Source organism: Emydura macquarii, unplaced genomic scaffold, assembly GCF_026122565.2.
Source record: "Emydura macquarii macquarii isolate MOO-44397 ecotype Brisbane River unplaced genomic scaffold, CSIRO-AGI_Emac_v2 contig_3390, whole genome shotgun sequence".
NCBI classification, from domain to species: domain Eukaryota; kingdom Metazoa; phylum Chordata; order Testudines; family Chelidae; genus Emydura; species Emydura macquarii.
The window spans coordinates 6,244,018-6,266,873 of NW_027133527.1; the positions used below are offsets into that span (position 1 = coordinate 6,244,018).

General features: G+C 45.4%; 1 protein-coding gene across 1 annotated transcript in view; it reads left to right on the forward strand.

Annotated features, from left to right (window-relative positions):
• GRID2IP (Grid2 interacting protein) overlaps window positions 1-22,856 on the forward strand; it is an 87,770-nt gene that overhangs the window by 34,635 nt on the left and 30,279 nt on the right. Inside the window, 2 exon segments of the mRNA XM_067534328.1 lie at window positions 17,966-18,220; window positions 22,642-22,727. Of these exon segments, the coding sequence (XP_067390429.1) occupies window positions 17,966-18,220; window positions 22,642-22,727 (341 nt within the window).

Below are 22,856 nucleotides of genomic sequence, written 5' to 3' on the forward strand. Positions count from 1 at the left end.
TGAAACAGTCATGGGAAGCTGAATTTGTTGTTATTTCCAGATTGTGGAGTTTAAAAATCAGACCAGACCCTGAATTGAGCAACATGGTTGGATGTGCTTGGAAGAAGCTATTGCTGATACACATCAACCCTTTTGAGTTAGAAATGGATTTTCATTTCTTTAGTTCTTTGGAAGCATGATACATTTTTACAAAACCTGGAGCCCCCTTTCCACCCTACTGAAATGTCATTCCTAAAAGCAGAATTAAGGGGCCCATGTCGCCCCTCATGTCCAGCAGTTTTACATCACTATAAGTCTCCACTGACTTCCATAGATGGCCTCCAGTTTTTCACCGGTGTATGTGAGAAAAGGATCATGCCCATTGTTTCCAGTTTGAGTATGCAAGGGGCATAATTGCTACATGCGTGTCCATGGGAGTGCAGGATGCTCTGCCCTCCAGGGGGAAGGAGGTGCAGGCAGAGTTAAGCAGTCTGCAGAGATCCATCCAGGGCCAGATCCTTGGCCACAGCACAAAGCTCCCCTGGTGCAGGGGAATCCCTGGGTGACACAGGGATTGTGAAGCCAACTGGGGCCAATTCTACACTACAAACTTACATAGATATAACGATGTTGCTTGGGGTGTGAAAAATCCACATCCCCAAACGACACTTATATCGACCTAACCCCCAGTGGAGACAGTGCTATGTCGACGGGGGCGCTTCTCCCATCGACACAGTTACCACCTCTTGCAGAAGTGAATTAACTACACTGACTGGAGAAGCTCTCCCATTGGTGTAGTAGCAAAACGCTACAGCCACGCAGCTGCACCAGCATCTGGGGCTCACTGGGGACTGCTTTGGCCCCTTGTGTAACTTAAAGCAGCCTGAGGGCTGCTCTAATTTATGTTGGCGGAAACAATCCTGTATGGGCTGTTATGGACTGCAGCATGGCCTGGCCACACCTTTGTCAACCCTCTGCCTGCTCCCCGCCTGCCCTATCAAGCTGACTATGCTGGTTTTACAACAGGCAGTTCCCCCAGGCTGTTTTGTGCTGTCTGAGGCTGAGGATTGTCAGACCCCTTATAATTTGGGGAAGTTTGGGTTCAGATAGGGCCCATGTGTGAATTAAATAAAAGGAATTCAGATCATGGACTCTGGACTCTCCTAGGAAGAACCTCTGGGAATGGAGGCATGAGGGAGGTTTCAGAGAAGACTCGATTCCATGTTAACCTTGTCTCTTGTGTAGTGGTTTACACCGATGTGAAGGGGATGCAAAGCACTATTGTTCAGATTGGGTATGTTTTACCCCCATTTGGCACTGGGATAAATGAATGCACGAGGCACAGGGCAATGGAAAATCAGGCCTTCGGAGTCTGGATCCAGAGCCTTCGCTCTCTCAGTGCACGGGGGTGCTGTAGATGACACACAGAGGTAGTCGGAACAGAAGGAGCTGCATATGGTAACGAGGAAGGTGCTGGGCAAAGTGATGTGTGGGAGCTGACTGCAAACACTGTCTCACCAGCTAAGCAGCACCTGCCTGCAGGGACCAGTCAAGCTGCTAGAAGATGCTGATTTGTTATGAGGTAAACAAGTCATCCTGCTCTCCTAGCTTTGTGATCTACAGATAAGTCAAACCAGTTCATCTCCAGTGTAACAGGGAGCCCAGGTTTGCTAGCTTCTGCCTCATAAGCTACCATGGAGCCTTGCTGGTATTCTTTCCCGGTGAACTGGTTTCTCACTGTAGTGGATGTATTCCATAGACTGGGAGGGTTTCCAGGCAGCTCTCAGGGTACTACATGCCCACTGACTACTGTCAGAATTTTGAGATGCAGCCCAGGCGGTGTTTGGTCCCAGTGTGCCTGCTCCATCATGAACTGAGGGGCTCTTGTCTGGTTCCAGATGAAGGGCACGACAGTACAAGGCCTAGAAAGAGGCAGGTGTGAAGTAGGGGAACCAAATGAAGATAGCATGTCTGCAGAAGTAACCCCCTTCCGCTCACCCACAAAAGTCTAGACTGATTGGAGAGAGGCAGGCTGCAGCTGCTATTAGTGGAGCCTGCACTCATGGGAAAGGTAGGAATTCTAACTTCACCACTGCAAAATAACTCTGAGAAAGTAGCCCTAGGAGATAGGTTGAAGCCTCTGTGCGCGACCTGGGTATCTACTTTGCAGTGCAGGAAGAAGTTTTGCTTTGGAGTAGGCCATCAGCTGTCCTGGAAGGGGGAAGGCAAGTCAGTACCACAGGCCCTGTGGGCTAGTCCACTGCCTGTGTATGTGTCTTTTCTGTGCAGGGAGGGACAAGCTGTCTCTAGGGGTTAATCTGCAGCCTGTGTGTGGTTGGCACTGTCATTCGCCAAGCTGCTTAGAACAGAGGATACAACAAAATTTTCCTGCTTGCTTGTTTGTTTTGCCTCTAAATGAAAAGTCCCTGTGTCTCAGGTATGTCTCTGAAACAGGACTGGCAGAATTACCCTTCACAGTAGGACAAAGCCACTTGATCAGAATGTATTAAATTACTTGAGCAGAAGATAACATCCCTTTCAGTTAATAAAACTGACGTCACGAGACCATGTACCTCTCTGCTGATTCCTCCCAGATTCTGGAGCTCATGTAGTGACAAGCGAGAGCGCCCCAGGGACCAAAGTCCCATCTATTAATAGGGAAGGTCATCCATTAATGAACACAAAGTGATACAGTGGCTCCAGGGAAACTCTTCCTGGCCTTGTGTTCTGGGAGATGGTGCCACTGTGGTAATCAATAGTTATCTGAGCAGAGAATGGCAGGGTATGTGAGTGCAAAGGGGATTAATATGGTATCTTCCTGCTGTTAGAGAAACATTCTGCCATGCAGGGGATCTAAACTCACGAGTAGAGCTGTGGTCCTGGGTCAGCAGGGGTCAGGAATGCTACAGAAGCAGCACAGTTGTCACCTGGGAGGGAGGGAACACCTAGTCATCCTGGTTTTGATGCTCAAAGCAAAAATCTATGGAATCTGAACCAAATCATATCCAGTCCTCACCAGTTGGTGGGGGGTTGGGGCCATTAGCACCCAACAAGAGTGATTCTCCTCTGTACTGCACCTTGTGTAGCCATATACCCCTGTGCAAAGTGAGTGGCGGGCTAAGAGGAAGACTAGGGGGAAGGAATCCCAGATGAAAAATATGAATAAATTGGACGTGTTCTTTTTTGTTTAAACAATATCTCATTATGACACCTCCTCCCCAGTGTTGAGCTAATCATCTGCATCAATAAAGCCACGCTACGTCAGCTTTACTGGCTACACAAATGATTCCACTTATCTTGATTTAGTAGCCTATAACATCACAGACCTCATTTTACCATTTCCTAGCATTTAACAAGAAATCTGGGGCCTGCTTCTCTGCTCTCTCCCCCAAGAGCGGCACAAAGCAGCTGGAGGATAGCAGGGCCTGTGATTTCATTTCCACCTGTTGCAACATGGGTGTATAACTCAGCCATTCGGGTACGGTAGCATTGAGCATCCACTTTGCACGGGTGGGAATGACATGGAAAGGTGCCAGGCAGTAGAGAAGCAGGCTGCTTTTGTATTAGCAAAATACACCGTGACATAGCACTGTGCGATACTGTGTATAGTCTGCTGCTGATGCCTATAGACATCTCCTTCCCTAGTTTCCTCCTGTCATTTTAACTGCTAAAGTTATTCACCGTGTTCCCTCTTCCTAAAAAACTTACTTTGAGTTGCTGATAAGAAAGGCCAGAGGTGACTGTGTGTCAATATGTACACAGTGTATACTGTGTGTTTATACAGGCTGGAAATTGCTTTGGGGCTCTCCCAAGATAAACGGTGTTCTAGAGAAGACTTTGGGTTATGTTGAATAACCAGCTGAACATGTGCTCCCAGTGTAATGTGGTGGATAAGAGGGCTAATGCAATCCTTGACTATATAAACAGGGGAATATTGAGAAGGAGTAAGGCAGTGGTGTTGCCGGTATTAGCGAGACACTTACAGTTCTAGTGTCCACATTTCGAAAAGGATGTGACAAACTGGCAAGGGTTCAGAAAAGAGCTATAAGAACGATTCAAGGTCTTGAAAACATACATTACAGTGAAACATTTAAGAAGCTCAATCTCATCTTTCAGAGAGAAGGTTAAGAGGTAACTTGATCACAATCTATATCTTAGCAGACGAAGGAGTTCTAGTGGTTGGAAGTTGAAACTAGACAAATTCAGACTGGAATAAGGTGCAGTTTTTTAACAGTGATGGTAATTAACCATTGGAACAATTTACTAATGGATGTGATGAGTTCTGCATTGCTTGGAGTCTTTAACTCAGGACTAGATGCCTCTTTCTAAAAGAACTGTTCTAGCCCAACTAAAAGTTACGGACTTTATACAGGAATTACATGGTGAAATTCTATGGGCTGCTATGCAGGAGATCAGACTAGGTGTTCTTAACAGTCTCTTCACACCTTAAAAATCTAAGGATATTATTGTGGATATCCTGAAATCCTCATCCAGTTTGTCCTCAGTCTTTATGCAGTCAAAGCTCCAATTGATGACTTCAGACAAAGTTTTGCATGAGTAAAGACAGGGTAAGACCTGGCTGAGGACTTCAGGATTTGACCCGTTGTCATCTGTTCTGATTTGCTTAGCTCTTCTTGGTTTACAAACAGCTATCACATAATGCCCAAGTCAGCATCTGTTCTCAGGTAGAAAAGTTCCTTCGTTTCTCTTTACTGATAATTATGGCCACATCTGCAAAACAGCTGTGGCTAAACAAATAATTGAGCCTTCTACTACAGGGAATAATAGTTGAGTGCACACAAAAATGCATTGTGTGAAAATTACAGTTCTCCGCTTGCTGCAGAAGCTGATGTAATCATTTCGATTTGCAAATCCTTCTTGTGTACAGCTTGTTTGTAGAAGCCCTTATGTTCCTGGATTGTTGTTGTTGTTGTTGATGGTCTGGTTCCAAGACAGGGACTGTAAACACATGCACATGTATTGCTGATTTTCCATCTCTTCTATTCTCAGGGATATGCAGGATCTTTACGCTTCCATTATATCCCTAAGCATACTTGCAGAGAACACCCCTGTCCCAACTACTTGAATGCCTGGGGTATTTATCATGAAAGTATCTACTGAAGGGCTGAGGTGGCGCGGTGGTAGTGATGGAACTTTGTTTTAATTCTCTTTAATAGTGTTCCGTTGCAAATAACAGATCCTATTAACCCCTTTAAACATCTAGGGCAGTGGCCTCAACGAGGGGTACGCATACCGATGGGGGTAGGCAGAGGTCTTCCAGGGGTACATCAACTCATCTAGTTTCTCATCTAAAGTTTCTTACAGACAATGACTTTTTTATACTGCTCTATATACTATATACTGAAATGTAAGTACAATATTTATATTCCAATTGATTTATAATTGTATGGTAAAAATGAGAAAGTAAGCAATTTGTCATTAATAGTGTGCTGTGACACTTTTGTATTTAATATGTCTGATTTTGTAAACAAGTAGATTTTAAGTGAGATGAAATTTGGGGGTACTCAGTGGAATAACCTAAGTTCTTGCTATATTTGTAACACGAGCAAAGATGTTTGCACTATAAGAATAAGTGATTTTTTTAACCTGTCAGTGTAAGTTTAAGGCTGAAGTGTTTTTCCAGGCTGGTAGCCCTATTAGAGGAATTTATACAGTGCAACTCAGATGTAATCCAAATGTAGTTCAGTGTTTTAATCCACCCTGAGATGTGTTTCTCTGCACAGCTGACATACTCAGGGTCAAGTTTATGCTAGTTGTTGGGGTGATAAATCATACATTTTTCATTTTTTAGTCCCTTGCTAGCTACCTGCAGATAATCTCTTACACTGGCAGCTGTGCACCCTTTTTATTAAATAAAAGAGACAATTTGCTGTGTGGAAAGACAACATTATTAAAATCAAGGGATTTTTTTTTTATATAGCCCTAAAGATTAGACTTCTTAACATTGCAGAAATGACTAGTGCTGCTTTACATAAAGCAGATTTTATATCTTGGGGCTGCAGTTGGACTTTCTAAAATTATGTTATCTCTACTGAATAAATAATGTACTCAGCAGCATAAATTTACATGGCACTTTACAACTATGGATTAAGACACATTCTCTACCCTGAAGAGTTTGCAATTTAAAAGCCAAATCAGCTCCCCTTTCTCAGCTGAATCATCTCAAGGGGCCTCCACTGCCTAGCACCCTGGGTTGTCATCTACCTTTGTGCATAATAAGTGTAAAAATGCACTGCATGCAGTTTTTGCACATGTGTAAATGACAGCACGAGGTGCAAGGCCAGGAGAATCAGCCCATTGACCTCAGTAGAAGCAGGATTGGGCCTGTCTTTGACACAAATGAGAATACTCCCATGAGTAAGGCAAACAGGATTTGTCCCTAAATTAGACAAGTCAAATGTAGGACACTGGCCAGCTGTCAGATAAGGAAGGGTGTGAGGATTACTGATCATGAGAAGAACAGTGGGTGGGAAGATTCTTGGAGTAACTGGGTGTGAGGAGACTGAGGGTGCCTGGCAAAGGAAGACATGAACACTGTTCCAGTTTTGGGCGCAGCATGAAAGAGGGCATGAAGCTGAGAGCAAGAGGGGTAGATAAAGGACTCAATCTTGCAAGATGTAGAGCACTTCCTTCCTGACGGGGGATGAGGCCAAGGGCAGCTCCTGGGATCTGGCCAAAGAGAAAGAGTGGGAAAAGCAGGGAAGGGGAAAGTTGCTGCATACTCTTGGGTAATGGTGTAAGGAACAAGACTGAGTACTGCACTCCACTCTGAATCATGGTGGTCTCAAGAGGGCTTTTTTCAAAATGCAGCAATCATGAAACTGACTTACTGATCCTCCCTTGCATAGAGGCATGAGTGTGAATGGGCAGGAACACAGGTAGGCTCCTGCTGTGTGTTTAAAACACCACAAGAAAGGCAGCTGCTTCTTTGGCACCATTTCCCCTTCTGAGCTAGAGCTGGTGTGATTCTTCAGCGCTGTTTTCAGGCAGGAGCCGAGGGGGAGGAAATGTTGTCATGGTTGAGAGGGAGAAAAGGAAATAAGGGAAGGGGTATATGCTGGTGATAGATCCTATATCAGTGCAACACCAGCTCCTGAAGAATCAGCGTTTGCCTGCTGGAACAGATTTGAACCCATGGTCCTCCCATCGAGAGGCAAGAAGGCTGTGAACTGAGCTACAAGGGTAAAAGCTCACCAAAGGATAGGTCTGAAAACAGCTAAGCAATCCAAGACGCTGGTTGCTATTTTCCTTTAAGGTTTCTCACCCGTTATAATAGCATGTATTTTTAAACAGAAACACTTTAGAAGTCAACTAATTAGCACTATCAGAGGCATCCCTCCGGAGTTCAGGAAGGGTTGGTGCCCTGCTTTCTTTGCAGTGATGCTACAAAATAGTTTCCAGCTGGAACTAGGGAGACTGGGTCTGCAGTTTTAGAGAAGGCAGGAGGCTTCCTTGCTGAGGCGTGGGGAGGCAGGAGGGACTGTCAAGTGCATCTCTTGAGCCACTGGGCAAAATAAAAAGCAAAGCATACCTTAAAAGCAGAACTGATGAACAAGGAAGAACTTATTATGTGGCAAACCCCCAACTCTGGGACAGAGAGAGCAAGAAGCTAGACAAGAGGAAAGCGTGAAAGGAGAGACGGGAGACTTATCCCAGGTACTGTCCATCTGGATACAAATCCCTCAGCACTGAGGGAGGTGTAAAGTAGCAGCGGGTGCACTGACTGGCGTGCGGTTTGCATTTGTTTGGATCTGACTGTGTCGTGGATGTGGTCCTAGTCTGACTATCATCTGCAAGAGGATTTGAAGAATCTCCCTTTTGTTCCTATCACACGCTTACCAATGGGAAAGGACCGGAGTTTCTCCCGACATTTTCGGTATGTCTTGCTGATCTCTCTCTCTCTCTTTCCATTTATAATGCATGATGTTAGATTTAATGAGGATGTCTCATTATCTTTGGCAGAGCAGACGAATGGGTCCCACCCACACAAACAGTGTGAGGCTGATTTTACTAGTGACTTTTGTTGTTGCCATTTTATTAAGCTATATTCTTTAAACAGATTCTCTTGTGTATCATGTTGTGAAGTAGGGAGGTGAGAGTCCCTCTCGATATGGCTCTGGGATGGACTGCCCTGGGAATAGTGTTGCACATTAGCAGAAAGATACTGAAATATTGGAGGGAGTTCAAAGAAAAAACAACAATAAAAAATTCAAGGGGCTGGAAGATTCAGGGGGAAAGATTCAAAGAGCTGAATGCATCTGGTTTGGTTAAGCCAAGTACACAATAACAATCTGCAAATATCTGAGGAATGTACTCGCTGAAGATGAGGAGGAATTATTTAGGATGATACATAATATAGGCGAAATGGGATGAAACTAAAGGGAAAATTTAGGCTGAATATCAGGGGAAAACATCCCGACAGTGAGATATATCAGGCTGTGGAACAGTCTTTCCAGAGGAAGGGTTGTAAGCCCCATTGCTTGGGATTCTTAGAACTAGACTGGACAGAACTCTAGGGACAAAAATACTGAAGAGAACAATCCTGCTCTGTTAGGAAGATGGACTGGATAATTGAATAGATTTTTTCTATCCCTAACTTTCTTGATAGACTCCCATATCTCCAGTGGAGGTATCATTCTTAGCTATAGAGTCAGCCCTAATGGATTAGGAGCTCTGAATAAGCTGCAGGCTTCTCTGTTTGCTACCTGTGGTCAGAACTTGGTCCCAGTATGTCCATCTGAACCTTACTGGAGATCAGGACTGTGGAATCTAAACTGCACTGAAAGTCTGCAGTTCGGAAACCACACCTGACACAGAAATCAGAGCAAGCTGGTTCTGGTTAACATGCACGTTGGTGCATGCCTGTTTCTGGAAATCTGCACTTATAAAAAAGAGTATCTTTTGCAAGGTGCTGTACTGGGTCTTGGAAATAGTGGAAGGAAGGAAATACCTTGTCTGTGAAATGTAGGGGGGAGCAATGGGAATATCCTATATTAAGGGAGACAAATCATTACAGCCCGTGTGTGAGTTTTTTTAAATAGCACAATATGAAACGCAGTTTTACCCTTAGTTTGGACCAGGATGGTCATGTTTAAAAGTGTGCTATCAGGTCTTGAATAACCCTAACAGGTTTTAAACCTGACTGTCCTTGTTCACAAACTCATTTAATGTCAATTTGGTTAAAATGTGTTAATTAACACCTATTCTGACTATTTGTTTTCCCGTAATAGACAAGGCCAAAGACAGCTACGCTCTGCACTGATGCTTTAACCAGACTAGCCTAGCATAAGATCTTCGGGCACAGGGGGCACAGCGTCCTCAGTGGCAGGACCCCTGCTGTGGGACACCTTATCGAAGAAGACAAGACACATCTAACCCTGACCCTGTTCATGTCTAGGTGCAACATAAAGCCTTCTTGCAGTAATGGCAGCTTCCCTGGCCCAACCAACAATCAGGGAGCTAGCAGGGGAGAAGGCACAAGGCAAGAAGGAAAGAGAAAAACCAAAGCTACTGCCAGGCATGTGCACACAGGGAACAAAGGGGGCTGTGAGAATATTGTCACTTAAGGCACGCTCCGTGCTGTGCTTAGTTGTGGTACAATGCACAGTTACCACGGTGATGGGCACCTAGAAAAACCCAGGGTAGACTGGAGAGTGAGCAGACTCAGGGGCATGGAAGCCCCTTGCTGACTATTTTTTCATCCCACTGACATGCACAGATTGTGGTGGTTGCCACATAGCAACTGCACATCAACATCAGACTAACCTTTCATGCTAGATTTACAAAGCTGTACTCCAGCTTTGGGTGTGGACATGGATGTGCGTGGGGGGTGGCTAGTTTCAAGCCCTATCTATTTTGGACTCTAAATACAAACATGGACGCCATTACCTTCCTCTTTGTAAGATCAGTCAGCAATTGCCAGTGCAGAGTATAGAGTCACCCCGAGAGCTTGGGGCCTGAACCCTGAGCTACCCTGTCACTAGGTCATGTTATGAAAACGCAGAGCATTTGGAGAACTTGTATCCATGGGCCAGTCTGTCAGCAGCTGCTGGAGCCTTGTGTTAAGCTGTACCTTGAATACTGCTGACACATGGGGTCAGGCGTCCCTCTTTAGGGAAATGGTTATAGCCCTATGGAAGAGGGGGTTAGCCTCTGGTTCACACCAGTGGGGAAGGAAGTGTAACAGCTGCTAGACCTGAGGGAAGGAGCCCTAGTGGCTGCCAATCCAGGGTCATGGAGAGTCATTTTGGAATTACTTTTTTGTCAATGAAACTAGAACCAGGGTGAGAGTTTTCAACTCGACAGCGAATGTGAAGAATAGGTTGGGAGCCGGGTGGGGACGATACCAGCACCCAGGGCTCGAGATCCCCACAAGCAGAATGGAGTGAATCTCTGTGCCTTAAAAAGATAATGCAATGCAGGGCCTGGAGCAATGTTTCTGTGTCACCAAAGTACTGCAGTGAGCTGATGCAATCCGGGGACATATATTGGCAGTTAAACCATTTGCCAGTCCTCACTGACTCCTGCTCCACCATCCCATTTCAGACCTCACAGCAGAACCTTAATGGGAGACGTAGCTGTCAGCTCAGTTTATTTTGCTATCAGAATGACTGCATTCTGCAGCACACAACGCACAGCCTGTCAGAGAATATCCCAGAGAGAGCCTACAATTAATTATCATGATAACTAGCTGTGGAAGTTTGGAGTGATGATTCAGTGCAGATGAAGGCTAAATTGTTGAGCTGTCCCTTCAGATTTGTGCCTGCTTAAGGTGAAATGCACAGAATGAGTTAAGCTCTGATTGCTGTGAAGAAATTTGTCGCTTCCTGGGAGAACTTTAGTGAAGCAGGAAGCAGCCTGAGGATTTTACAGAGGGCAGAAAGATTTAAACAGACATATTTATGTGCTGTTGAATGCCCACATCAAGGTTCGATGGGAGGGAAAAGGGGGGCTGCATGCCTCTCCAAGATTGGGTTAATGGGAGGAAAGGGTGCTGAATGCCCCTTTAGACTTGGTTAAAGGAGATGGGGTTGCGTTGAGTGCTCTGATGCCTGGCTAGTGGGGTCATTCAGCATAGAAACCTGGACATAACTCAGTTTTCATTGTTGCTTTAAGTTGCCTTGGCTCTGAGAATTGGCAGCGACAGAAACACTGCACAGATATACTGGGTGATCTGAATGTTTTTCAGTGCTCCCAGGTGTTGGCAGGGGCCTTCCTAGAGGAATGTACCTTCCTCTGCGCTGCCGTAGAACCACACCAATTAGCAATGGTGAAAGGCCTGTGGCTCCTAATTTGGTCGGGCAGATCTGAGTTTAGTACCTTGGGATTTTTGTGCCATGCTTTCTCCATCCCAATATAATGCAGAGTCTCTGAGGCAGGTCCTTTGGCTCGCCACCACTAACCTAAGCAGATTTGCCATTGTCATTTCTACATGTGCAGCACAGAGGGGTGTCTTTAGTTACTGTAGGGCCTGATTCTCCACAGCCTTACATCTTGTATCACAAGGTACTTCTGTGCAAAATGGGTCTATCCAGTGGTGAGTGAGCAGAGCATTCTCATTTGGTAGCATTTTTACACCGCTGCACAGGGCTAATGGGCAGCCCAAGGTCTAAGATCAAGGGGAGTCAGGGCCCAGAAATCATGGAAGCTGTGTCAGCAAGCAAGTTATGGTGCCGTCCTGTCGCTGGGAGCCTTTGATACATGGAAATGCCCTCTTGTGCTCTGTAAGATAAAGAACAAAGCTTTACAGAACACATTCAGCTAGGCTGGAGGTCCCCACAGAGGTGACGGAACTCTCCTATCGTGCATTTGGGCGTCATGGGATGGATTCTTTGGAGACTATCTCTGCTCCAGTTTTGCTGAAGTCCTGGGTAGACGCTAAGTGAGGGCAAAGCAGTGAATGTTTTGTTTCCAGTCAACGCAGGCCTCATGTTAACTGGGTTACCAAAGCCAACGCAGCGTCCTGTTTGAGGAGTCGCTATGAGCAGACACACAGATACTCCCCCGGTGGCTTTTTCCAGGACGTTACAATGCCCTCTAATGGCAATCATAAAAGCCTGCTCCCTGCTGAATCGCACGACTTCTGTGATGCTCAGGCAAAATCCAGCCCAGAGCTGATCTGTGGGGAGCTGGGACCATGCTGCCCCTTTGCTGTGCTTTCCAATGCACTTCACAGATACACTCTCTGCTTCGAGGAGCTTGCAGGCATTTATGGTCTAATATGGACTGTTTACTCAGCCACCCCAAATGTGAGTCTTGAGTCAGATGTAATTTATGATCCAGTCATTGGCCTTTTGCTCATCTAGTGCATTACTGCTAACAACTGCTCAGGTGCTTCTTTAATTCAGTGGCCTAGCAACAACAAAAAGGAGAGAGTCATGGCATAAACATATTGTCAGCATGTGCGCTTTTGGTGCAAGAACAACTATGACTGTGCCACCTGCCCTGCAATCACTCTCACACTGGGCATGTTCCCAGACCAAAGAATCTGAGGAGCAACAGTGGGCTGGGGCTTCTGTCCAAAATATTAAAACGGTTTATATTTAGGCATTAATCAGCTGGTATCTAAGCTGTTCCATGCACAGACGGATTTGATAATGCCTGCTCCCTTATGAGAATTACTAAGGGTTCAAACCACATCACCATCAGAAACACCATTCCATTTCCTTAGCTAGCAACTCTAGGTGTGCAGAGAACAGTGTCTTCAACGCCACTAAACAGTGGGAGCTAAAGGGAGTCCTAGCACATTTTGCACAAATAGTGAGTGGAGTTTGGTATTGCTGGGGCACAATCAGTCCCATGGCCAAATCCCACCTCAGTTAATTACATTCAGCAGGATTAAGAACTCCTTTTGGATTTGGATATAGCATTCACTCTGTGCCCTGCACCATTGTGTAGTGTTACGGATCATTGCTAAACAGTTACATCCCACCCCAGAGCCAGATGCATTTCAGTGGCGAGTGATGTGGTTCTTGTGTAGACTGCATAGTCATGAATGAAAGGCAACATCTGAGTCATTATAATTGAATGGTTTGTAAAGTGCTCTGAAGATGAACAACACTTCATATGATTTTAGTGAGATTATTATACCAGGCTTCTGCCTTCATTCTTGCAAATGACTAATTCTTTTACACTGAATAAGTTAATAGTGCAACACTTACAATATCTCTCTGCAAGTTTACAATACTAGCTGTAGTTTCTGTTGTCATTAGCTGTAATAGTTTTCATTTAGCGAATGTGGGCCAGCTCTCATCTGGTGTGAACTGGAATAGCCACACTGGCTTTACCGGTTTACACCAATTGAGGTTCTGGCCCTCAAAATTTCCTCATCTGAGAAATGAGGATGCTGCTGCCCTACTTTCCAGGCAGGGTGCAGCTCATGCCAGGTGAACAATTTGTGGTCACCTTTTTAAAAAGGAATGGAATCCTCTTTTCTGTTTGCCATTGTGGGCTGATGCACTGATTTCCCAGCCCACAACATACAGCAGTCAGGCAGCTGGAGTCAGTTTTGGTCCCTTCTTCCCAGGGCCACTTTTATAAGAATTTAGAGAGAGTCCAAATAGAACAAAACCAGCAATAGCAAACAAAGACAGCAACCACCACCACCACCACCCCCCACAGCTCCAGAGCTGTGAGCACAGCTCCAGAGGTGCTATCCAGCCTCCTAGGCAGTCCTTCCCCGTTCTCTCTAAGGCAGGGTAATAGGCTGCTGCATTAACCCTTTAGGGTCTGGGTAGGCAGTGCCCTTGTATCTTGTCTCAGTCATTTGTTCACAGACAGACTGATTTTTATGAATGTGTTAATTCTTTTTTTTAAACCACCAAATGTTAAACCACCAAATGAGCATATTTCAGCCTCAGGGGTGCTTGTGAGCAGTTTGTTGCTACTTATTATTAATGTATGTGCACTAGTTCTGATTCTGCATTTCACTACGAGGGAGTTAAAGCCATCATTGTACTTGGTAGCTGTGGGATTTGAAGCTCTCCTCCCTCCTACTCCCCTGAATTCATTCATTTTTCCCCAAATCCCTTTTGATGAGTTGCCTAAATAAAGGGGGACAATGCTCCTGGGAGCTTGATCCCTTTGACAGGTGCAGCTGCAGATGCTCAGCATTCCTGCTGCAGCAGGGACACTCGTTATTCAGTGATCGTTTTTCTTTTAAATATTTGTCAGTAAATGTTAATAATGCTGGCAGAAAGAGCCAGACTACAGCCTGGGAGTCCTTTGCTTTTCCACAGAGTGGGCATAACACAGGCAACCAGAGTGCTGTTCCCTACAATATGTGTTAAGTTTGACCTGGAGGAACCACCGCTATGGGTGAGAGAGTAATTTCGTCTTCATGGCCCAATCAGTTCTGGGGCTCTAGATTACCATCTAATGTCAGTGGTAATGGGAGCTTAAAGGGAGCATCCTTGGAACTGGGCTGAGACCCACAAACTCATTCCACAGAAGGCACCAATTGGCAATCAGATGGTAATGAAATGACATTTGGTCACCACTGTGCCCTGGGCTGATTACCTGATTTTACATCCCATCTTTAGTTCCCTTGAACTATCCATTCAGGTTCTCTGTTGCTATTCAGTCATTCCATCAGCTACTTCACTGCTTGATTTTTGTTCACTAATAGACGGCTGTCGGACAGTGAGCCAGATTCAGCACTGGGATAAGAGGGCACAACTCCACTGAAGTAATGGAGCTGGGTCCTGTGAAACTAGCACTGAATTTGGCCCAATAATTCTGCTTATAATTCAGCAAAATCTTGATGTATATTGTTTGTGATCTTTAATCTCGATTATTTGCAAACTATAAACCATGTGTCCCTAGTTCACCATGGATATCAGAATTTTTCTTTATGCACTGAGTTCATTTTTATTACCAAAAGACAGCAAGGTTGCAGCATAATAATCAACTATTGAACCTATCAGGAATTTATTGGGTAGTGAGCAAATACGATTGTGGAAGAATAGGCTGGTAATAAGACAAACAATGGAGGTATATTGAGTTATAAGGATGGTTACTATAGAAACACTGAAGGGTTCCACTTTCCCAAGAAGCTCCTAACTAGTGCAAACCAAAGGGTGAGAGTAGGATGAATTGGGATGTCAGTAATTCACTATTCCAGTCAGTAATGGAAATGCAGAATTGCCCCACGTACTGCGTACTGCAACAAATCAGTGATATTTCCCTGAGGCCCAGAAGCTGAAGCCTGAAGATTTTATCTGGGAAGGGAGGCTTCTGACTAGCTGATGTGTGTACCTCTTATGGGACAGCCCCATGGGCTCTGGCACAACGCAGTATAAATGGGCAAGCCCCATGGAGCTGCCTGCATGTAACTGAAGTAAGGACTGGGCCCAGAATGAATAGTAAAGAGCCAGTTATTGGCAAAAAAGCTCAAACACTGAATGGAGACCAGTCTTCTATGTGAACTGCTCTGTACTGGAAAGCTAAGGCCCAGGGGGAGTCAGCCAGGCGGTCATTGTTAATGAGGGGAGCCTGATCCTCCTCCCTGTACACAACGGAGAGTTTACTGACCTCCTAACGGGAACATACTAATCAGCTCTATAGGAGTCACTGAGTCACCTTGACGGAACTGCGAGAGAAGGGATGACACCAGTGATGCAGATGCAGAAGAAAGTTTAAGGCCTTAGAATTTTTGTAACCCATTTTCTCATATACTCAAAACCTGAATGAATCTGTTTTTTCCTTGGAGAATTCTGTGTTTGCTGATAGATCCAGGCATTTTCTAGCTTGCCAGACAAATGAAGGTGGAGAATATATATAATATTTATCATACAGAGATATGTCTTTCATGCGGTTAATGGTGGGCACTGAACCTAATGCAGTAAAGAGAAGAGGGTTGTCCTCTATTCCACACAAATCTCTTAGCCAAAGCCTATCTGAGGAAACTGGTTTCAGCCAAGTAGAGCTCTCTGCACTGTGTGCTGCTCTCTGATCATCAGCTACTGTGAGCGGAGGTTGCATCGGGGAAAGTCAGGGCAGAGTTTAGCTTTGGGTCTGCGCTCATGACTGATGTTGCTTTGAAGCCACAGTTCCTTATGGAAAAACAAAGATGAGACAAGAAGGGGAAACCTGAAGGCAGGATGCAGGGAGGAGCCATGGGGTGCAGTCCCCCTGCTCAGAACAGCGAGTCCGTGAGCAGCAGATGGCCGGGTGCACAGCTGATAGCTGGTGGCAAAGGGCACAGGCTTAGTACGTTTTAATCCACCCTTGGAGGAAAGGTTCCCTTGGCTGCTCTGTAGTGTAGTGCGACGAAGCCCCCTGCCTGCCTAACAGATCCCAAAAAGGAAACAAACATCTTCAAATGTAAAGAGATTGAACTTTACAACTACAGAGCGCAGGTGGGTATGGCTGGAGGGGTGACTTCAGAGAGACTGCCATCTCTGCCCCTGTCCTGCCGAAGGAGAGCAATTGGGTTCCATACAGTTTACTGCATGTGGGTTCTTTACATGAGACTTGAAAAATTGAGACCTTGTCCCTTTTGTACAGACACTGAAGTTCCTGGGGGCACTTTTCATACGTGTCAGGTGTGATTTTCATGACCAAAATTTCTCCTTTTTCCGAAGATTGTTGTGCTGGTTGCTGCCCTCTACCCCAAAAGTGGCTGCATTTTAATGGTGCTGTATGGATAGGGTTTGGCTAGTGCTTTGGGATTCCTTAGGATTAAGTATGCTAGAGAGACAGAAATGGTTATAGAAAATCAAATGCTGCGGCTAATGTGATAGATAAGGTGTGAGTTTAAAAGTTGCCTGGTTAGTATTTCTCTCCTTTCTCCAGACCTGTGACAAAACTGCCTTTCAGTTCTTGGTAATCTCTTTCCTCCTATCTAATATTATTACACCGGCACCCATCACCATAACTTCAGAGCATCTTCCAAGAGTAAGAAAGACAACAATATCTTTCTCTTCCATCCCCATAGCCAAGAGGTAAGCTCAAACAGAGAAGAGTAGGAGTGTTGGTGTGAGTTAAGAAACGATTGCAGGAGTGTTACCGGGGTGGAGGGGGAGGTGAGTATCAAAATTCTGGGTGGTAGATTGTCCCAATAAAAAAAACAGTAAATCTCTGGAGGTGGTCGCTTGGCATCATCAGTGTGCAGGGACGTTAGTCTGGGGTGGTTGTGCACCTGACCATCAGGAGCACGGAGAATGCCTGGAGGAAGGCAGATGATTTCATCCTGCTTTTGCTGTCAGAACGTCATTCCTACGAAATACCATCTGGCTGATCAACTTTAAAAATCCTTTTTACTACAACACGTGCTGTAGAGCTATGATATTTCATACACATGGCAAATACCATAGCGGTTTTCAGGGAAAAAAAATCAGTGGAGTTTTGAACTGCCAGAACCCAAGGAAACAGACCCTATTGGTCGCAACAGAACAGACACTGCAGGGGCAAAACTCTTCCTCCTTCATTCCTGGTTGTTTGGGAAGTTACTGGACTGGGTCAAGCCTTTAACTTGGGATTTGAGCTGAACCTTGTCATTACCAGAAGAGAGGGACTGGCAGCTGAAAGAGATTCAGAGATCGGGCATGTGGTGGAGGATAACAGAGTTGTTTAAATCCATCTCTGCTGGAAGAAATCCCTGGTTTTCGCAGCCATTGCTCCCACATTACAGCCGCTCTACAGAGGATGGCATTCGAGCCTTTTCAGGCTTGACTGGAGCTGTGCGGAGGTGTGGGGAGGGCTTTGCAACAGAATCCTACAAAAATATCCAGCAGGGGATATAGCCAAAGATGTGATAATCGTGCCCACTGGGTGTGGTCCTGCAGTCTTGCGTGAGTTGCTGTTTGGAAGGCTGATGGCTTTCTGGTGCAGTGGGGTTTAGTGCCATAGGAGGTCGCTTTGAACTTTTCCGCAGGTGTCACTGAACCCAGAGCCCTGCCACCCCAAGTGGGACACTACAGGCTTTGCCCCTCTTCTGATTTGCCTCCCCTGTCATGTTTGCCAGGATCTTCATCCCCAAGAAGCACCGGCAGCGCTTTGACGAGGTGGTGTCCCAGAGTCTGATCAGCAAACTCTGCCGGACAAAAAGCGAGCAGCACACCAACCGGCTGAGGCGCAGCCGCAGCGAAGACCACCCGGAGCGGCTGCTAGTGTCGACCAGGGCAAGCTCGGTGCCTCGGAGCCACGAGGAAGCCAGCAAGGGCTTGCGGAAGACAACTTCTCTGATCACCAGCTGTGTGGGATCAGGGGCTGCCCGCAGGTAACGCTCTTCCTTTAACCTTCAAATGTAAAGCTGGTTGGTCTGCAGTGTAACAAAGCTTGGTTATTGCGAAGGAGCAGGTGCCCTGAAATGAGGAGGAAAGGGGAGTGACGGGAAAAAGAGCGGAGGGAAAAGACCAGTCTTTGGTGGCTCGTAGGCCGTGAGTTCAGTAGAGAAATGAGGCTGAATTGTGGCCTTTTTGCAACCATCTCCCCTTTGAACTCTGGGGAAGTTTGGGCTCCATGTCACAGCTCAGGCCCATCTCCTGGTGGATCCTTTCATCTCCATTTGTTTTCTAAAGCGTCTTTCAGTGAATTCCTTCTGGTAAAGAGGACATGCTCTGCTCGGGACGTGCTCTGCTAATTCCTTCCCGCTCTGCCCGGGTGCGACGCCAGTACTAAGGCAATGCAGTTCCCCATCCTAGACTGCATGCGCCGTATTCAGTTTCTCACAGCACATGCTGGATTGTATGATTGCTGGGAACACCTCAGCACTATCTGTGGGAGGCCACTAGAAGCTGTAGCAGAAACTGGGGGAAGGGATGAGAGGTCTGAAACACCCATTTCCGTGGCAGCATGTGGCTCGATCTTGGCATGCTTGGAGACCTCAAGGATCCTGGTTGAGCCATTCCCCAATGACTAGCAGGATGTGTTCCCTTCCCTTCCCTTCTGATCTCACTTCGTACTTAGCAAGAGAACGTGTTTGTTGTTGGAATCACAGCTGGTGAGTCTTCCTACGGGACTGGCTGTGAAGCCACCATGAGAGGCTTACGTTGGTTACACTCCTACCAGTGTCTTACTGATGGGCAAAACCACAGAACAAATCCCTCTGCAGGCAGGATTCCCTGCGAGTTGGGACCAGACCATTCCCTCCTCAGATGTAGAGGAGCCTCCCACACTTCTCTGGCTGTCTTGAGGTCTCCCTTCTTGAGTAACTTTGACTCCCTCCTTCCCAGTCTCAGTGTGACTGGCACTTCCCCTGGCTGAGCAGGGATGGATGTGGCTCTCTCCAGAGCTTGTGAACACTGTGCCTAAAGAAGTGACCAGAAGTGTCTCCAGATTGACACAAGGTACTGTCGCTCTGGGTCCCAGCACATAGCCACCATGGTTCCCCCGGTTCCTGCCAGGCCAGAGCAAGGAACTGAGTTCAAATCTCAGGCTTATGCTAACTGTAAGGAGACGTACCATAGCAATACCAGAGTGCTGGGCCGGTTCAGACCATTCAGCATTTTCAATCCCAAACTGTCTTGCCTTAAGCAAAAGGCATGAAAAGCCCCATCCTGCCCTGTCCAGGGGAGCCCTGAGATCAGGGTTGTTTTATTACAAAGACAATGTTGCTGGCAGGTTGGAGTGAGGCCTTGGTACCACCCAAGAAGGGTTACGTCACAGATCCCCCCTGGCTCTTGCATCCTTCTTGTATTTCACAGAAGCGGCAAACTAAATTTTGCCCTGATTTACATCAGGTGCAACTTCATGGAAGTCAGGGCAAAGTCTGGTGCCCAGAAGCCCAAGATGGAACTAATCAAAACTCCATGCAGTCCCTCCCCTGCCAGTGCAGGTCAGTCCCTATAACAAGCTTTCTAGAGCTCTCTCCAGTCTCGTTTTAAGTGATCCCAGTGAGAGAGCTTCCACCACTTCCCCAAGACAATTCCACAAACCTCCCCAGGAGACTTTTTAATGCTCACTTCTAATTTTCCTTGCTCGATTAATCTTAGTATCACCTCAAGTAATTCTTCCTCCCCCTTGGTATTTGCATCCTTAGTTGACCGTGTCTGCATGTCTTCATGTTAAGAATACAGTGTTTCTGTGGGGCTAAATTGCACCTTTATACCTTTGTTAATTAATTGCTTAGAAAGGAAATTTCCCGAGGAGAGCTGGAGTGGATGTTCTGACTCTCCTTCCAAGACCTGAGCTGCTCTTGCTGCTGCTGGCATCTCTTCCTCTCTCCTCAGTCCCCCATCTGCTCTGTACCAAAAGATCTCATGTAATGCATGCTAAGCTTTAACTTCCAGAAAGTTTCAATTGGTATTAAAGACAACTTTTATGGCTCCAGAACAGACAGTTCAATCATGTGGGTTCCAGGGCCAGCACTTTCCTGTTCTGTAGGTGCCAAGAGAATATTTTCTTCGCTTCAGTTTATTCGACTAGTTCATTCAAAGTTAAACCAACTGGGCATTGAAAAAGCAGTTTTCTTCTTCCATTCTATGACTAAAAACTGGGTGAAAGGATGAGATCTACTTGTTCTAAAACGTTGAAGGACACGGTGACCAGAAACAGTCAGTTCAGTTCACTAACTTCAGATAATAACTTCCTTTGTTTAATAAATAAGTTCGTTTTAAATGCAAAACATGTGTTGTACAATTTTTGGTATTTTTATGTAATTAGCATATTTAAAGTAGTTCTTTTATTTAATAAAAAAATTGAATGCTGTTTATGTGCATTTTAAATTGAACTTGAATTTCCATCAAATATAACTTGACACAAACTGCAAGTAAGAAATTAATCATAATTTGGTAAAAAAAGAAATGCATCATTCATCATTTTCTAACATAATAAAAAATGTAAAAATTTAGAATCTGAATAAATGGGCGTTAAGCTATGTAACTGCTTAAATAGATGTGTAAATATATAGTGTATCCTCCTGATTAGCAAAAAAAAGCAGCAAATTTAGTGTAAAGGTTGTACTGAGTAGTAAATCAACATGTTTTAATGGTTACCAACCAATGAGTATCAGCCTCTCTTTAGGAAAATAACTGAAAGATATAAATGCAAAACGTGATTAAAATTGATGATTTAAATCAAGATTTTCTGATTGCTGATTTAAATCATGAGTAAGATCAGAGATTTAAGTCACTGATTTCAGTAATTCCCTGCCCATATTTCATCAACTGATTTGCCTTTGGCTTCAATGGGAGAAAGGTTGGGAACAATGGCCAACATTTTCTCACGTGGCCACCGCTTTGGTGAGCCTTGATTTCTTGGATGTCCCAGTTGAGGCAGTTGAATCCAGGAGCAGTTGAAGAGCAGAGGCAGGGCTGTTTCTGACCTGCTGTAAAGCGGCGGCAGGGGACCTCAGTGTGAGACACCCCCATGTAAGGAGTGAGTGGGCAAGCTGTGCTGTTCACCAGCGCCTGAGAGTGTTCCACAACTTTCTGGAGACACTCTTTAGCTAGCTAATTAGCTGAGGTATTCATAGAGCACCAAGCACCACAATGTCCTTGCACTGGCCCTCTCGCTGATGGACTGAGGATGGAGCAATGGGGACATCTGATGTACGGCTGAGGCAGTGCTTAATTTGTAATGAAAGAGGTGCTGGGGATCAAGCGATTTTTTTCCTTTCATAGCTGACGTGGGAAGGCCAAAGATGCCAGGACTGTGAACTGCCAAGACTAGAAGTGCCAGGGCTCATTCCTGGCACAAATTAAGCACTGTCTGAAGGAGTTCCTCTCTTGTCTCCTTGCCTGCTCCATCGCCAGCTCTCTCAGCTGCTGTCACTTCTTGCTCTCCCTCTCAGACGGGCTATAATTACAGTTTGCCCCTAGTCACTGTCACTGTCTCCTCCTCCAGATTACGTTTCCTTTCCTCTCCAGCTTGCTTCTCCAGTGCAGTGGGGGCTGGAGAGGGTGGTGAATGATTACACGGGAGGTGTGGTCTGGGCAATCAGATGGTCTGCAGAGGGCCCAGGAGATACTTGAACTGGGCCTGCCTGCGTGGGGAGACAGAGCAACTGAGTCCAATGGCTCTTTCAAGTGCTTCACATTGTGAGGAATCCTGGTATTACCCTGGGGCATGGTGGCAGTTAGCAAGCTTGCAGGATCTCAGAGTGATGTGAGTTCTATTACATGCCACCACCCAAGCAGGTTTAGCGCTTCTATAAACTCTGGTTCAGGTGCTTAGCCAGGGACTCTGTGGAACTTTCTTTAAAATTTGGCAGCAAACATGTAAGGCTTATTTTTCTGTATTTAATTGTAATGATTTAAATAGATTATAATAAGTTTAGGCCTTAACATTGTTTGACAGTTTTAAAATTAATTTTTAAATAGGTTTATGTTTAAAAAAAACACCTGCATTTAATTTAAATCAAAAACTATTATTTAAATTTTTAAAGTCCAGTTTAAATTTTAAAAAATTTGAAATTTTATTTAAAAAAAAAAGTCATCAGTTTATATCCACCCTAAAAAGGGGCACCCAACTCAATTTTAGTGAAATCTGGTGTGAAAAAGGTCCTTCTGGGGTATCTTGTAAGAATCTGTGTGGGTGTTGAATGGGCTGGATGGTCCTAGTTCAATAATCCTCTCACCCCTCTCCCAAGATATCCCCATGCAAAACGTGCTGTGATGGAGGAAGGGAGTGTGCAACAGGAACCAGATACTCGTTGGATTTTGATTTAATTCCTTTTGGGTTTTGATTTTCCTCATGCAGAACTGTTCGAGTTTATAAAGGCAGCAAAAGCTTTGGCTTCACGTTACGTGGACATGCCCCAGTGTGGATTGAGTCTGTCCTGCCTGGTAAGGAAACCTGATGTTACTGGGTGATGTTGAGCTTTACACCCAAGATCTAGTTTGAATGGTTGCCAGAACCATTATTTGTTTTTATTGCTTCAGCATAAACTCTCGTCCCTTTGATGCTGTCAAGCT